This window comes from Nerophis ophidion, linkage group LG19 (assembly GCF_033978795.1).
Source record: "Nerophis ophidion isolate RoL-2023_Sa linkage group LG19, RoL_Noph_v1.0, whole genome shotgun sequence".
Lineage (NCBI taxonomy): Eukaryota > Metazoa > Chordata > Actinopteri > Syngnathiformes > Syngnathidae > Nerophis > Nerophis ophidion.
In genome coordinates this window covers 13,642,606-13,659,583 of record NC_084629.1, presented here as the reverse complement: position 1 = coordinate 13,659,583, position 16,978 = coordinate 13,642,606, and the positions used below count along the sequence as shown (strand labels likewise).

General features: G+C 40.0%; 1 protein-coding gene across 1 annotated transcript; it reads left to right on the top strand.

Moving 5' to 3' along the window:
- Positions 1 to 4,035: 4,035 nt before the first annotated feature.
- rab20 (RAB20, member RAS oncogene family) lies at positions 4,036 to 15,496 on the top strand. Its single transcript, XM_061879200.1, has 2 exons — positions 4,036 to 4,466; positions 14,384 to 15,496. Exons 1-2 carry the CDS (start codon positions 4,277 to 4,279, stop codon positions 14,953 to 14,955), a joined length of 762 nt encoding a protein of 253 aa, XP_061735184.1. The 5' UTR covers positions 4,036 to 4,276; the 3' UTR covers positions 14,956 to 15,496.
- The last annotated feature ends 1,482 nt before the right edge of the window (positions 15,497 to 16,978 follow it).

Below are 16,978 nucleotides of genomic sequence, written 5' to 3'. Positions count from 1 at the left end.
TATATATATATATACATATATATATGTATATATATATATATATATATATATATATATATATATACATATATATATGTATATATATGTATATATATATATATATACATATATATACATATATATATGTATATATATATATATATATGTATATATATATATATATATATATATATATATATATATATATATATATATATATATATATATATATATATATATATATATATATATATATGTAGGGCTTCACGGTGGAAGAGGGGTTAGTGCGTCTGCCTCACAATACGAAGCTCCGAAGCTCCTGAGTAGTCAGGGTTCAATCCCGGGCTCGGGATCTTTCTGTGTGGAGTTTGCATGTCCTCCCCGAGAATGCGTGGGTTCCCTCCGGGTACTCCGGCTTACTCCCACTTCCAAAGACATGCACCTGGGGATAGGTTGATTGGCAACACTAAATTGGCCCTAGTGTGTGAATGTGAGTGTGAATGTTGTCTGTCTATCTGTGTTGGCCCTGCAATGAGGTGGCGACTTGTCCAGGGTGTACGCCGCCTTCCGCCCGATTGTAGCTGAGATAGGCACCAGCGCCCCCCGCGACCGCAAAGGGAATAAGCGGTAGAAAATGGATGGATATACTGTATGTATGTATGTATGTATATATATATATATATATATATATATATATATATATATAGATATATTTATATATCTATATATATAGATATATTTATATATCTATATATATCTATCTATATATATATATATATATATATAGATATATATTTATATATATATATATCTATCTATATATATATATATATATATATATATATATATATATATATATATATAGAGAGAGAGAGATAGATATATACACACACAAACACACGTATATATATCCAGCAATGTCCAAATATAAAAATGTTTGCCTGACACGCTCTCAGGTTCAAAATGTAAAAAATTAAATAAATTCAATAGCTATAGTTTGTAAGGGCAAAAAAGAGATACGGTCAGTTTATGATTATGATTATAATTCATTACTTTATATGGAAAAAAAACTGTCACTAAAATCATATTGTGACAATGTGTATTAATTTGGGTTGTTTTGCAATCTGAAGTGGTATAGCATGACAAAGCTTCTGTATTGGATAATGGATACTAAATAAGACCACCAAAGTATTACATACCCATTACATGACATACAATATGATTTCTCTTTTATCCTTTCCCGTTTTTGCGTGTGGGATAAAATAGTAAGTACTACTACTACAAAAAATGCATTTATTCAGAAGATAGAATACAATTTGAATCTCAATATTTAAAAAAACATAAGATTATATTGCGTGACATACACAGATGAAGCCTTTTTTCTGTAAGTCTCATTATGAATCTACTGTAAAATAACCAAACACCTCCCAGAGTGAGAAAGTGTAATTCCTATTATTAAGATGTATTTTTATATTTTTTGTACTTTTATTTGAAGTCAAATGATTGGACTTTGATATACTGCGTGAACACTTCGATATACGGGGTGAACGATACAATACATTCGGGTATCGATCCGATATCAAATTAATATAGAGCAGGGGTCGGCAACCCAAAATGTTGAAAGAGACATATTGGACCAAAAATAAAAAAACAAATCCGCCTGGAGCCGCAAAAAATATAAGCCATATTACATACATATAGTGTGCCATGAGATATAAATTGAATTATGAGGACTTAAAGGAAACTAAATGAGCTCAAATATAGCTACAAATGAGGCATAACAATGCAATATGTACATACAGCTAGCCTAAATAACATGTTAGCATCAATTAGCTTGCAGTCATGCACTGACCAAATATGTCTGACTAGCACTCCACACAAGTCAATAAAATCAACAAAACTCACCTGTGTGCATTCATGCACAACGTTAACTGTTTGGTGGACAAAATTAGACATACAAAGAAGTGGCACAAAACATGTCTTAGAACAGGGGTGTCAAACATACGTCCCGAGGGCCGGATTAGGCCCGCGAACAGGTTTTATCCGGCCCGCTGGATGAGTTTGCTAAAGTATAAAATTAACCTAAAATTTTTGAATGAAAGAAACTGCTGTTCTAAATGTGTCCACTGGATGTCGCAATGGCAATTCTTTGTATCTTTGTAGATGAAGCTATATATGTACAAAATAAACCACATGATGTTAGTAAATCAGTCAAGGAAAATGATCAAACTACATAAATAACATACTGTAATTTGATTTTGATATAATTTTTTTATCTTGATTGATTGAAAATGAACACCAACGAGTTGACTGATGAACATTATCACATAATGTATTCAGAAAATATGAATAACGACAAATAAGGATAGAATAATATTAACCGCAACATGTAAGTGTAAAAAAAAAAAAAGAATTGTTGCGTTTATTTTTAAGTTATCGTGCCGTGAGTTTACCAGTTCGGCCCATTTGAGAGAAGATTTTTCTCCATCTGGCCCCCAATCTAAAATTAGTTTGACACCCCTGCCTTAGAAAGTCGGAGAAAGTTATACATGTAAACAAGCTACGGTGGGTTCAAGGACCGCCAAAATTAGTAGGACAAAACGGCGCTCGCCAAATACTCGAATCAGTGAAGCATGTTTAAAGGCCTACTGAAACCCACAACTACCGACCACGCAGTCTGATAGTTTATACATCAATGATGAAATATTAACATTGCAACACATGCCAATACGGCCGGTTTAGTTTACTAAATTACCATTTTAAATTTCCCGCCGAGTTTCTTGTTGAAAACGTCGCGGAATGATGACGTGTGCGTGTGACGTCTCGAGTTGGAGGGGACATATTAGCGCAGCACCACTTGCGGCCAAAAGTCGTTTCCTTTCATCGCGCAATTACACAGTATTCTGGACATCTGTGTTGCTGAATCTTTTGCAATGTGTTCAATTAATAATGGAGAAGTCAAAGTAGAAAGATGGAGGTGGGAAGCTTTAGCCTTTAGCCACACAAACACACGGATCAGAGCGGTCAAGCGAACATGGATCCCGACCATTTGTCAACCGGCAGGTTTCGGTGAGAAAATTGTGGTAAAAAGTCGCCTCTTACAGGAGATCTGTGGAGTTTGCGCCGTCCATGTAGTTGCCGTGACTTCCCTCGGACACTGACGTCAACACACCCTTGGACACACCCCTCCGACTATCAGGTACTATTTAACTCAATAAAACACTAGCAACACAATAGAAAGATAAGGGATTTCCCAGAGTTATCCTAGTAAATGTGTCTAAAAACATCTGAATCGCTCACAATGCAATCTGCTTTTTTTTTTAACATTATTTTTTTCTTTTTCTTTTTTTCTAGTCCTTCGCTATCAATATCCTCAGCCACAAATCTTTCATCCTCGCTCAAATTAATGGTGAAATTGTCGTTTTCTCGGTCCGAATAGCTCTTTTGGTTGGAGGCTCCTATCATAAACAATGTGAGGATGTCAGGAGCCCTCACACGGGTGACGTCATCGTCTGCGACTTCCGGTGAAGGCAAGGCTTTTTTATTAGCGACCAAAAGTTGCGAACTTTATCGTCGATGTTCTCTACTGAATCCTTTCAGCAAAAATATGGCAATATCGCGAAATGATCAAGTATGACACATAGAATGGACCTGCTATCCCCGTTTAAATAAGAAGATGTCATTTCAGTAGACCTTTAATACATACAGTGTGCTTTCTAACAAATAGGGAGGTTTGTGTCATTTATGTCCTGTTACAGAAACCATATTAAAACAAAAAAATATGTTTTTTTCCCCTTCATTTTTTTCCATTTTTCATATATTTTGAATAAAGCTCCAGAGAGCCACTAGGGCGGTGCTAAAGAGTTGCATGCAGCTCCAGAGCCGCGGGTTGCCGACCCCCGAAGCGAGTAAAGTAATTGAATCATTGAATCCTGTTGGGATGTTTAATGGATCGATACAAAATGTCGACACCCTCACTTTACTCTGGGTTCGATATTTGATATTTCTATTAGACACGACTGAATTTAGGGGTTTAAAATGGGCGTGGCCAACAGCGTCCGATGTTGAACCTGAGAGGCGTGATTGAGGACAAAGTTCCTCGTTTTCACTTCCCGTTTCACCTCACTTCTAGAAAAGTTCACGAAAAGTCACCCAGCTCTGATTTTGAGGATGAAACAGCGCACCGTCAACAGCCACCATTTTATACTTGGCCACTTGAAAAACATGGCGACTCTTACGAACTAGCTCGCTGTCTTTTTTTTATTCGTCACTGTCTGGACGGTAACACACGGAGAACATGCCCCAGTCGTCGAAGATGAGGAAGCCCGACGTGAAGGTGGTCCTGCTGGGAGACATGAATGTGGGCAAGACGTCGCTGCTCCACAGGTACACGGAGCGGAAGTTCACAGACACCATCAGCACGGTCGGAGGGGCGTTCTTTCTCAAACAGTGGGGACCTTACAACGTATCCATATGGGACACTGCAGGTAATATTACCTTTAAAAAAACAAACAAACATGTTTTTGTCAGAATCTAAAAGTACCGTAGCTTGCTTGTTGTGTTGGCCCAATAACTTATGGTCTGAGTAATAAGTAGCATGTGACCTCAGTCTGGATGGAGGTCGTACCTTCATGTCAAGTGGACCAGTGTTTTTCAACCACTGTGCCGTGGCACATTAGTGTGCCGTGAGATACAACCTAATTTCACCTATTTGGGTTAAAAATATTTTTTTGCCAACCAGTAAATATAGTCTGCAAATTACGTGTTGTTTTTGAGTGTCAGTTAGTGACGGGTCCGGCAACACCGATGCATCGGCGCATGCGTCGAGCTCATAGAGCAGGGGGCTCGAACACGCGGCCCGCGGGCCAATTGCGGCCCGTGAGACGTCATTTTGCAGCCCGCACCTTAATACGTACTTGCCAACCCTCCCGGATTTTCCGGGAGACTCCCGGAATACAGCGCCACTCCCGAAAACCCCCTGGAAGAAATTTTCTCCCGAAAATCTCCCGAATTTCAGACGGACCTGGAAGTGAAGTGAATTATATTTATATAGCGCTTTTTCTCTAGTTACTCAAAGCGCTTTACATAGTGAAACCCAATATCTAAGTTACATTCAAACCAGTGTGGGTGGCACTGGGAGCAGGTGGGTAAAGTGTCTTGCCCAAGGACACAAGGGCAGTGACTAGGATGGCGGAAGCGGGAATCGAACCTGCAACCCTCAAGTTGCTGGCACGGCCACTCTACCAACCGAGCTAAATCGCCCTCTCCAGCTCCATGCCGACCTGAGTGGGAACAGCCTGTTTTCACGTCCGCTTTTCCACTATATAAACAGCTTGCCTGCTCAATCATGTTACAACATCTACAGATTTTAATAAAAAACTGCACACACAAGGAGACAAAGCAGAAGAACGAGGAAGTTACGGCGATGGCGACGTCGTCTGTAATAGAGTGATTCTATGTTTTCTGTTGCCATCTCCTGGTGAATGTTGGCTACTGCGTTATGGGGTTGCCTTTTGATTGGCCAACGATTTACGTGGCGTTGTGCTCCTGACGGTAAGTGAGGGAGTCTGTTCTGAAGCCCACAGTAAAGAGACGTAACTTCATCACCTCGCCTGGTTATTGAGTACAGTTAGTAGAACAAGTGTGTTTTTATTACTGTCTTTGACAGGTGCCGTCTGAAATTCAACTATTTCTTTTATTTACATATATAATAAAATAAATATATATAGCTAAAATTCACTGAAAGTCAAGTATTTCATACATATATATATATATATGGAATATATATAAAATACTCAAGTTGGTGAATTGTAGATGTAAATATACTCCTCCCCTCTTAACCACGCCACTGCTCCAACCACGCCCCCAACCACGCCTCCGTCCCACCCCCTACCGCTAAATGACGCCTCATCAACCCATCACTAGTGTTTGTGCTGTCGAGAGCTCGGCAGAGTAACCGCGTAATACTCTTCTATATCAGTAGGTGGCAGCCGGTAGCTAATTGCTTTGTAGATGTCGGAAACAGCGGGAGGCAGTGTGCAGGTAAAAAAGTGTCTAATGCTTAAACCAAAAATAACCAAAAGGTGAGTGCCCCCTAAGAAAAGGCATTGAAGCCTAGGGAAGGCTATGCGGAACAAAACTAAAACTGAACTGGCTACAAAGTAATAATAATAATGATGATCATACATTTTATTTATAAGGCGCCTTTCTGGGCACTCAAGGACACCGTACGAAATCAAAACAATAAAATCAAATTGGATAAAAACAACAATAATAACAACAAAGAGAGATAAGATAGGATGATTACAAAGAATAAGCAGTCCGGAATAGGTGTGTTTTGAGTCTTGACTTGAAGAGGGATATTGAGTCCAAGTTGCAAAGGTCTGGTGGTAATGAGTTCCAAAGATGTGGGGCAGAGCGGCTGAAAGCTCGGGCACCCATGGTGGACAGTTTAAAAAAGGGGACAGTGAGATGGATGGATGGATGAAGAGGATTTTAGGGAACGTGAGGGCGTGGCGACATGGATCCGGTCAGAGAGATATAATGGAGAGAGGTTATGGATGGCTTTGAAAGTGAGGAGAATTATTTTAAAGTGAATACGATGTTTGACGGGTAGCCAGTGGCGTTGCTGCAGAACAGGGGTGATGTGCTGGATTGAAGGGGTTCTGCTGATTATCCAGGCTGCAGAGTTCTGGAGAAGCTGAAGTTTGTGAAGTGACTTGTGAGGGAGACCAAACAGGAGAGAGTTGCAATAGTCCAGACAAGAGGTGACTAGGCTATGGACTAATATGTAAACAAAAACAGAATGCTGGACGACAGCAAAGACTTACTGTGGTGCTAAGACGGCGTCCACAATGTACATCCGAACATGACATGACAATTAAAGACGTCCACACATAGAAGGATAAAAACAACTTAAGTATTATTGATTGTTAAAACAAGGTAGATGTGGGAAATATCGCTCAAAGGAAGACATGAAACTGCTACAGAAAACACCAAAAAAAGAAAAAGCCATCAATGTAGGAGTGCAAGACAAGAAGTAAAACACTACACACAGGAAAACTGCAAAAAACTCAAAATAAGTCATGGTGTGATGTGACAGGTCGTGACAGTAGACCTACTTTGAGACAAGAGCTATACTGATGCATGGTTGGTTATGGTTTAAAGTCATATCCAAAACAACTTTTTACTGTCAACTGATTTTCGTTTTTTAATTATTTCTGCTGGTGGTGTGCGTCTGAATTTTTTCAATGCAAAAAATGTTTGAAAACACTGAAGTAGCGAACCGGACGGTACAATTTGTTATCAAAACTAATTTCCCCATCCAATATTTATTTTCCTCATAGGTGTAAAAAGAAGTTAAGCCAACGGTCAAACATAATAACAAAACAATCTCAAAATATGCTGTAGTAGTGCTGCTTCTGTGAATCCTTTTATGTTGCGGGTGACTTTACAGTCACATTCCCCCCCAATGCCCTAAAACAGGGTTTGAACTCAAAGTTTCAATCAATCAAAGTTTATTTGTTTAGCCCTAAATCACAAGTGTCTCAAAGGGCTGCACAAGCTACAATGACATCCTCAGCTGAGCTCCCACATCAGGGCAAGAAAAAACTCAACCTAATGGGATACAATAAGAAACCTTGGAGGGGACCGCATTAGTTAGACTGGACAATTTTTGAGTAAACACAAATGGAAAAGTGAATAATAGGTGAAATAATCTCTGCCTTCAAAGCTCCGTGACAAATTCCGCCTCAGCAGTCCGACACAAGAGGACGTTTGTCCGCTTTTCCGTCACCACACAATTGATTATGCAAGCTTTGTGAGAACTAATCTAAAAGATAATAATGTTCTTTCATGATGTTTACTGTCCGTGCTGCTTAGGACGTGAATCATTATAGCCGGACTGCTGCTGCTTGTCTGAAATATGTCAACAACAAAAACACTTAGATAAGAAATAGTTTGCTGAGTCACTCAAACTGCGCATTCTAGTGTTTGTTTTAAATGTTAGATCATGACGGGAAAAGTCTTGGACGTTTTTGAACACAATCAAATCAGCTTTTTAAAAAAAATGTTGTTCATTTTGAACAGCTGAGTTTGAGAGCCTCGTGTTTGATTAAGGTTCCTCTTGAGTCACCTGACAAGCCTATGACAAGAAGACCTTATGTCTCTTCAGGCTTTTTCCACAAATATGAGGATTGCTCAATATTGTACTCCCTCTCAGTGTGTTGTATTCAGAGAAATACCCTCTGCTCGGCACATTGTTAGAATTTATGGTCATTGTGGTTGCATTCATTGGGCAACCTTCCCAACAATAAAAAGTTTTGCTGTGTTGAAACCGCTGACATTTCTCACGTCGTGCTACAACATGAGAGTACTTGGCACAGGCGTTCATACATGAGTAGCTTAGCAAACACATTTAGGAGCGTCATAGCAAGGATAAACGTTGAAGACCGCAGGGTAAATAAATACCAAGAAAACTATTTATTGTGCCCTTTCACGCACAAGTGATTTTTAAAATACGTTATAAAGGTAATATGTTCCCCCTAGCAGGGGTCGGGAACCTTTTTGGCTGAGAGAGCCATGAAAGCCAAATATTTTAAAATGTATTTCCGGGAGAACCATATAGTATTTTTTAACACTGAATAAGACTAAATGTGTGCATTTTTAAGTAAGACCAACATTTTTAGAGTATAATAATTCACATATATTTTTTAATGACATTGTTTCCGTGAAGCTAACCAATAATAAATAAAATACTTCTTGCCATTAATGCGACCCTCCTGCACCTCGAAAGACAGTTGGGATTAGCTGAGTCAGCCGCAACCTTGAACATGTGGAAAATGGATGCATGGATTAAAATGCATGAGAATATTTTATATTTTGAACATAATTTTTAACACTGTGATTTCCCCCCCCCCCCGCGCCATTTACTTCCGGGGTCATGATTAATACAGACGTTTTGTTAACGCTATATTATAAAAATATAACGCTGTATTATAAAAATACAGACGTTTTATTAAAACTATATTATAAAAAAATTTAAAAAACAATTTAAAAACACAAGCTATGGGATGACATAAGAGGAAACGTGACCCCGGAAGTAAATGCGTCATCCCATAGCTTGTGTTTGTAAATTTTTTTTTTTTATAATATAACGTTAACAAAACGTCTGTATTTTTATAATATAGCGTTATATTTTTATAATATAGCGTTAAAAAAATGTCTGTATTAATCATGACCCCGGAAGTAAATGGGGGGGAAGGTTTTTGTAGGGGAGAAGAAATTTGGCGTGACAGCGCCTATTACGTCGATCGCGAGCTACCGGTTGATCGCGCAAGGCGTGTTAGTCGATCGCCAGCCAGGCATTTAAAAAAAACCAGACCTAAAAATTAGCGATCATCAATCTTCACCAAGACGTCACTTTCGTCACTTGATTGACATTCACGACACCTGAGAGTCTTGTGAGTTGACACTGGCTGCTGCGAGCTCATTATTAAGAAAAAGTGATAGACAGGAAGGCGAGAAACACTTTTTATTTCAACACATTCGCGCCGTACCTGCTGTCAAAGACCGACTGCACAGTTCCTGTCTTCACAATAAAAGCGCTGCTTCCTCTTGCCTGCGCTAACAAAAAAAGAGTCTCAGAAAGCTGGCGTGCACAAGCTAGCAAGCTACGGAGCTAATGGATTTCTTGTAAAGTGTATAAAAACGAGTATGGAAGCTGGACAAATGATGCCAAAAACCAACCACTTTCATATGGTATCGGACAGAAAGGAGGACTTTTGTTCTCCTCCATTTGAAAATGCCGACGTTATCCGCACTTCTGTCGGATTCCAATCAATGCAAGTCATCTGAATCAGGTAATACTCCAACTTATATTTTTGTCTTCATGAAAGAGAGGATTCTATATTTGCTAAACATTATTGCATTATCATTAAAAACCTTTAATCTGTTAACAAAAACGTATGTTTCATAAGTAAAAACATATAAATGATATATATGAATGAGGTAGATCCTCTCAACTTGGTCAATTGAAAATGAGCTGGCCTGCAGAAGAAGTGTGGGCACCCCTGTGTTAAGCAATGTCAAGTAAGATTAGTCTGAGAGCTGGATGCAGTCATCAAAAGAGCCAAAGGTTCCCTACCCCTGCCCTACAGGCGGTTTCTGAGCACCAAACGTGAGAAAAATCTCTCACTTTTGAAATCAGTGGAAAAATACTTTCCTCATGGAGATGATACTGTCTCCGACCCACCTGTAGCTTGATGAGCCCACCCTGTGTGGGCTCATCAAGCCCACATAGGGTGCCCACCACCTCACAGAGGACAGCTTAAGGCAGGCTTTGCTACGCATCTTAATAGAAAACTTGGAGCTCTGCCAACTATCTGTCAGGCAGGGAGCTGTTAGATATGCTCATTGAGTTTTTATCAGCATAAAACCTAGCATGGTGCTGTCAAAAATGTAAGAGTGATGTTAGCACTTTTGCTAACATGGCTATGCTAATGTTGCTAAGATTTGTGTCCTCCGGTCCCACTCATTATTATTGCGTTGTTGTGTGTGATATCTGAGGGCTTCACGGTGGCAGAGGGGTTAGTGCGTCTGCCTCACAATACGAAGGTCCTGCAGTCCTGGGTTCAAATCCAGGCTCGGGATCTTTCTGTGTGGAGTTTGCATGTTCTCCCCGTGAATGCGTGGGTTCCCTCCGGGTACTCCGGCTTCCTCCCACTTCCAAAGACATGCACCTGGGGATAGGTTGATTGGCAACACTAAATTGGCCCTAGTGTGAGTGTGAATGTTGTCTTTCTATCTGTGTTGGCCCTGCGATGAGGTGGCGACTTGTCCAGGGTGTACCCCGCCTTCCGCCCGATTGTAGCTGAGATAGGCGCCAGCGCCCCCCGCGACCCCGAAAGGGAATAAGCGGTAGAAAATGGATGGATGGATGGATGTGTGTGATATACAGGCTCCAGCACCCCCGCTACCCTAAAGAAAGACAAGAGAGATACCGTCTCACTAAACAGTGTGTTTGTTGCCTTCAGGGTTTAGGAAAAGCACTTTCATACTGTTTAAACTATATGCACCAAACGGGCATTACATGTGTTTTTTATGTGATAGGATTGTTCAGTTTGAAGGTTACCGTGAATTGATTTACGTGGACCCCGACTTAAACAAGTTGAAAAACTTATTCGGGTGTTATCATTTAGTGGTCAATTGTACGGAATATGTACTGAACTGTGCAATCTACTAATACAAGTTTCTATCAATCAATCAAAGCGGTATGACATTTTTCCCAGGGAGTTGTGAAATATATGTATTTTTGTATAATTGCATTATTTTTAAAGGGGTACTGAAACCCACTACTACCGACCACGCAGTCTGATAGTTTATATATCAATGATAAAATATTAACATTGCAACACATGCCAATACGGCCGGTTTAGTTTACTAAATTACAATTTTAAATTTCCCGCCGAGTTTCTTGTTGAGAACGTCGCGGAATGATGACGTTTATGATGACGCGTGCGCGTGATGTCTTGAGTTGGAGGGGACATATTAGCGCAGCACTACTTGCGGCTAAAAGTCGTCTCTTTTCATTGCGCAATTACACAGTATTGTGGACGTCTTTGTTGCTGAATCTTTTGCAATTTGTTCAATTAATAATGGAGAAGTCAAAGTAGAATGATGGAGGTGGGAAGCTTTAGTCCTTAGCCACACAAACACACAGTGTTTCCTTGTTTAAAATTCCCGGAGGGGAAGCTTTACTATGGATCAGAGCGGTCAAGCGAACATGGATCCCGACCACTTGTCAACCGGCAGGTTTCGGTGAGAAAATTGTGGTAAAAAGTCGCCTCTTACAAGGAGCAAGGAGGAATTTTCTCATCGCCTTCAGCTTGCGCCGTCCATACAGCTGCCGTGACTTCCCTCAGACACTGGCATCAACACACACGTGGACACACCCCTCCGACTATCAGGTACGATTTAACTCACTAAAACACTAGCAACACAATAGAAAGATAAGGGATTTCCCAGAATTATCCTAATAAATGTGTTTAAAAACATCTGAATCACTCCCAATGCAATCGCCTTTTTTTTAAACTTTATTTTTTTATTTTATTTTTTTTCTTGTCCTTCGCTATCAATATCCTCAGCCACAAATCTTTCATGCTCGCTCAAATTGATGGGGAAATTATTGTTTTCTCGGTCCGAATAGCTATTGCTGTTGTAGGCTCCCATTATAAACAATGTGAGGATGTGAGGAGCCCTCACACCGGTGATGTCATCGTCTGCGACTTCCGGTAAAGGCAAGGCTTTTTTATTAGCGACCAAAAGTTGCTAACTTTATCGTCGATGTTCTCTACTAAATCCTTTCAGCAAAAATATGCTAATATAGCGAAATTATCAAGTATGACACATAGAATGGACCTGCTATCCCCTTTTAAATAGGAACATCTTATTTCAGTAGGCCTTTAACTGCAATATTGTTAGAATAAAATATATAATATATATACGCAGCTAACGGGAACAATCCATTCTGCCGCTAAATCACTTAAAAATGCATCCAAAAACCGCCAACAATATTTCATTTACATTCCGTAACCTTTATAATAACCAAGCTATAGCAACATTGTTATTGTAAGAGCAAATACTGAGGAACTCTTTTTCTTGCGTATAGCATATTGCCTTGGGACGGAATTAGTCGTTAGCTAGCTACGGCAAAAGACAAGCTAGTTTTGCATCAGCAGCTGAATGGCTTTTGAGTTTTTGTAATGGACAACACAATGTGATAGGACACTAATCCGTACTGAGTGAAAAACATGAACAATCATATTACAATATCTGCAAAATATTACCCCACATTTCACGTTTTGTTTGTACACTGCTAGCTCGACATCATATGTAGTTGTAACAACATGCATGGTGTGCTGCATGTATTATGATCAATATTATAGTGACTCACTTGACGGACACTTGTCTGTTTGTTCCAGCTGGTCGGGGGAGTTTTTCCAAGTTGACTTTGGGTAAGCACGCCATTTATATCGGCATAGCTTGGCTCCAAGTTCCATATTAATACGGGCAAGTCAAGCCGACCTTGTTCTCTCAGCTTCCGTCTGTTTGTGCTCGCCTTGATAACCAATAGTTCATCCTATGTATATTCAGCTTCAAAAATATATGGTTGGAAAATCCTAATATGTCCAGAAATAGTTGTATTTTTTTTCTGTCACCAAGTCTGCCATTATTACAACATCACATTGTTTTGCAGAAGTAGGAACACATATTTTTTGGTGGAAGTTGGAAGTATGCTGCAATAGAAATGGAAATAAATACGCTAAAGGAAGAAGGTCTGGGAATGCATAAAATGACCAAAATGCAATGTGTTTGTGTGTGTGTGTGTGTGTGTGTGTGTGTGTGTGTGTGTGTGTGTGTGTATATGTATATACATATATATTTATATATATATGTATGTATGTATGTATGTGTCTACTTGCAGTGTGTATACAAAACGGTGATGGAGGGTTTTGAAGTTGTTTTAGATGGCTTTGAAGACTAGAACGGTGACTCCCATTAGCTGCATTTTGCAAAAGTTTTTTTAATCATCTTGAGGATTCTAAAAAAACAAGACTTGTGTTCTTGTCTCTCATAATTATTAAAGTTTTGTAATCATTTGAAATATCAAGCAGCTAAAATGCGGCAAACATGGATAAGCGTGGAGAGAGGTTTTTGCATTTTTCAATCATGCCTTGCAATGGATTTAAATGGGTGTCATTTGGAGTTTTTTATGGTGCTTAGCGGTTTTCATAATAGCCACAAAGTTCATTGAAAAGATTGTGTTGCATGACATGTTGACTTTTTGTGCTGGTTGAAATTGTTTTTTTTCTACGCCATGACTAGAGGAGGTTGTTTGGATTTGGTCATATGAGTGCATGCAATTCATGGTCTCTTGTCTGAGTCACTCACATTGTCCACAAGATGCTGGCAAATAATCATCTATTAATACACTAGACATGTAAATTTAGTATGTAAACACTCTGCCGACCAATTTACTTTTTGAATGTGTGCCAAATTAAAGATACTGTAGTAGTTTGGACACCACTGGTTTACTGTCTTAAAATCAATGTTGTCCCATTCAAGGCTGTAATTTCCAAACCTCAAATATTCCACTATGCATCTTTTTTTTGTAGAAATAATGCATAAAAGTTAAGTCAAAAACAACAAAAAACGTTACATCAATAGATAGATCTGAAGTTGTTAAAATAATTCAAGCTTTTAACGTAACACATTTGTGTGACTTTTATGAGTGGGTCCCTTTTGGACCTAAGTAAGTGTGTATAGTCAGTCTTACTGTTGCACAAAAGTTTTAATTTGCACTTGACATGTTCCACGATACTTTACACTCGCCATGTTTTCGCAGGCAGGGAACAGTTCCACGGTTTGGGCTCCATGTATTGTCGTGGCGCCGCCGCCGTCATCCTGACCTACGACGTCACAAACTGGCAGAGCCTTGCCGAGCTGGAGGAGCGCTTCCTGTCCCTGACGGACACTGCCAACCACGACTGCATCTACGCCGTAGTAGGCAACAAGGCAGACCTCACGGACAATACAGCTCAGCTGTGTCAAGAGGAGGAGCCGACGGAATTCCAGGAGGACCAATCGGAGGCCCTGTCTGCCTGCCCCACACCTCCTGCCTCGCCCCTGTTCTTCCCAGGCGTCACGCTCCAGAAGCAGGTTAGCCGCGAGGACGCCGTGGCCTTCTACGGGAGAATTCTTCGCTACAAGGGCGTGGACGAGAGGAGCAGCCTGCCAGGAGAGAAGATGTGCTTCGAAACCAGCGCCAAGACGGGCTACAACGTGGACGCTGTGTTCGAAACACTGTTTGACCTGTTGCTGCCATCCATGCTTAGGAAGAGGAACGAGAACAAGGAGTCTTCCACCGTGGACTTGCAAGAGTGCAGGGGCAAGCGGGGCCACCTGTCCTGCTGCTAGGACCCCTCAGGTTTTAACGACTGATGCTACCACTTAAGTATACGCGGTAAAGGAGAAACCCCAACACTGTGAAGCCAGACGACAACCAAAGATGTCTGCTGCCACCAAGACACTTTAGCACCATCTGGTCATCTTTTTCAAAGCTTGCAGCATTCATCGTCCTGCAGGTGGCACTTTGCACTATTTGATACATTTAATAATACTTTCATTCATCACATGAAACGTCCTGTGACCTGCGTTGATATGTACTATATATTATGTTAACGGCACAGACAAACCCTGCTTGAATATGACTAAATAAAGATTTTTATTTTGCAGTTGGCGACAGTCTCCATGAAATGACAGCCCTTGGACTCATTTGATCAACTATAATAAGATAATCATGGATGTATTTGTATTACTGTATGTTTAATACCACATCGACCTGAATAGCAGGCAACAAAAAATATGTTGTAATGTTTTCAAAATCAGCAAATCCTCTTAACTGGCTGACGGTTCACCGACTTATCTGGAAATTAAACACTGCTGACATGCTAACAAACTTGGTGACACAATGTTTTTTCAAACAGGTCTTTCTGCAGCTCTCCAGTCAGTGGTGTGTGAATGACTGGAAGAAAAGCTCAGACTTGCTTGAGGAGAAGTCCTTTGATGCCACCTGCTGGTTAGTTTGCATGTTTAAATCTCTAGACCAGTGGTTCTTAACCTGGGTTCGATCGAACCCTCGGGGTTCGGTGAGTCGGCCTCAGGGATTCGACGGACCCTCCGCCGCGGAGGTCGAGACACACCCGATTCCTCGTGCAAATATAAACTTCTCCATATCGGCGTATGGAGAATCAGAAGTCACACTGATTTGCAGGTGTGTAATTTGTTGTGAGTTCATGCACTGTGTTGGTTTTGTTCTTTGAACAAGGTGATATTTGCGCATGGCTCATTTGGGGCACCGGTAAAAAATAAACTTTGACTTGAATTTGAAAAAAAAATATATATATTTCATTAAAGAAGGGTTCGGTGAATGCACTTATGAAGCTGGTGCGGTTCGGTACCTCCAACAAGGTTAAGAACCACTGCTCTAGAATGGATACAAGAAGACGACCAATATTTGATCTCTTAACTTTTTTCTATAGGAAAAAGAACAGTGGTACCTCTGTTTTTATATGCCACGCTTTTTGCATTATTTGGGTGTTCCACAAACATTTCAGCTAAAATCCTACACAACTAGTCCATTGGTTCCCTCTTGGTTTTTTTCGTACGACTGCAAAATAATCCACTATGGGGCCAAAGAATGTTGTGAGTGCCAGTACTTTGATTAAAAAAAAAAGGTGAGAAAGAATTCGTAGCCAAGTATCAAAAGTTCTGTCCGTGTGGCTTTCCCCTCCCCATCACCCCTCTTCGCCCATCGCAGTTTTTGCCAACACGTTTTCAAGAAAGTGACATTTAACTTGTCATTTATATGTAAATATTGTTTTTTGCATTAAAAAAGAATATAATTACACTCTGTAAAATGTTTTGCGTTAATACGTTTGAAATGGATTAATTGCATTTACATTTTTTATTATAGGAAAATGTCAATCTTTTTTTTTTTTCAGATCTTTTGGATTGGTTTTAAGGTAGCACCTTTTATTTTACAAGTTTAATTGGTTCTGTGACGGAGCTCCTGACTTAAAATACTTGTATTTCAAAATTATGTTCCCCATTGAATTAATTGGAAATCCAATTATTTTGTTCCACCCAAGAGAAGAAATAATGAATGGAAAACAAAGTAGTATAATAATGTACAGCATTTACTTTGTAAAGTGGAATTCTGCGGTTTGCACTGCTTTTCCGTCAAACACACCATCAGCAGCTTCTCTGTATTTGCACAAATACCTGCCGGGTTATTATTTTGGTGTTGTCGGCTTATCCTGCTTCATTATGGCACAGATTATTGTCGCAGTAAAAGTCGGCTACTCGCCCGGTCATGTTTTTTGATGATTTCTTTCTTTAATTAAATTACACCAGCCGCTTCTTCTTTTTGGCACCGCTT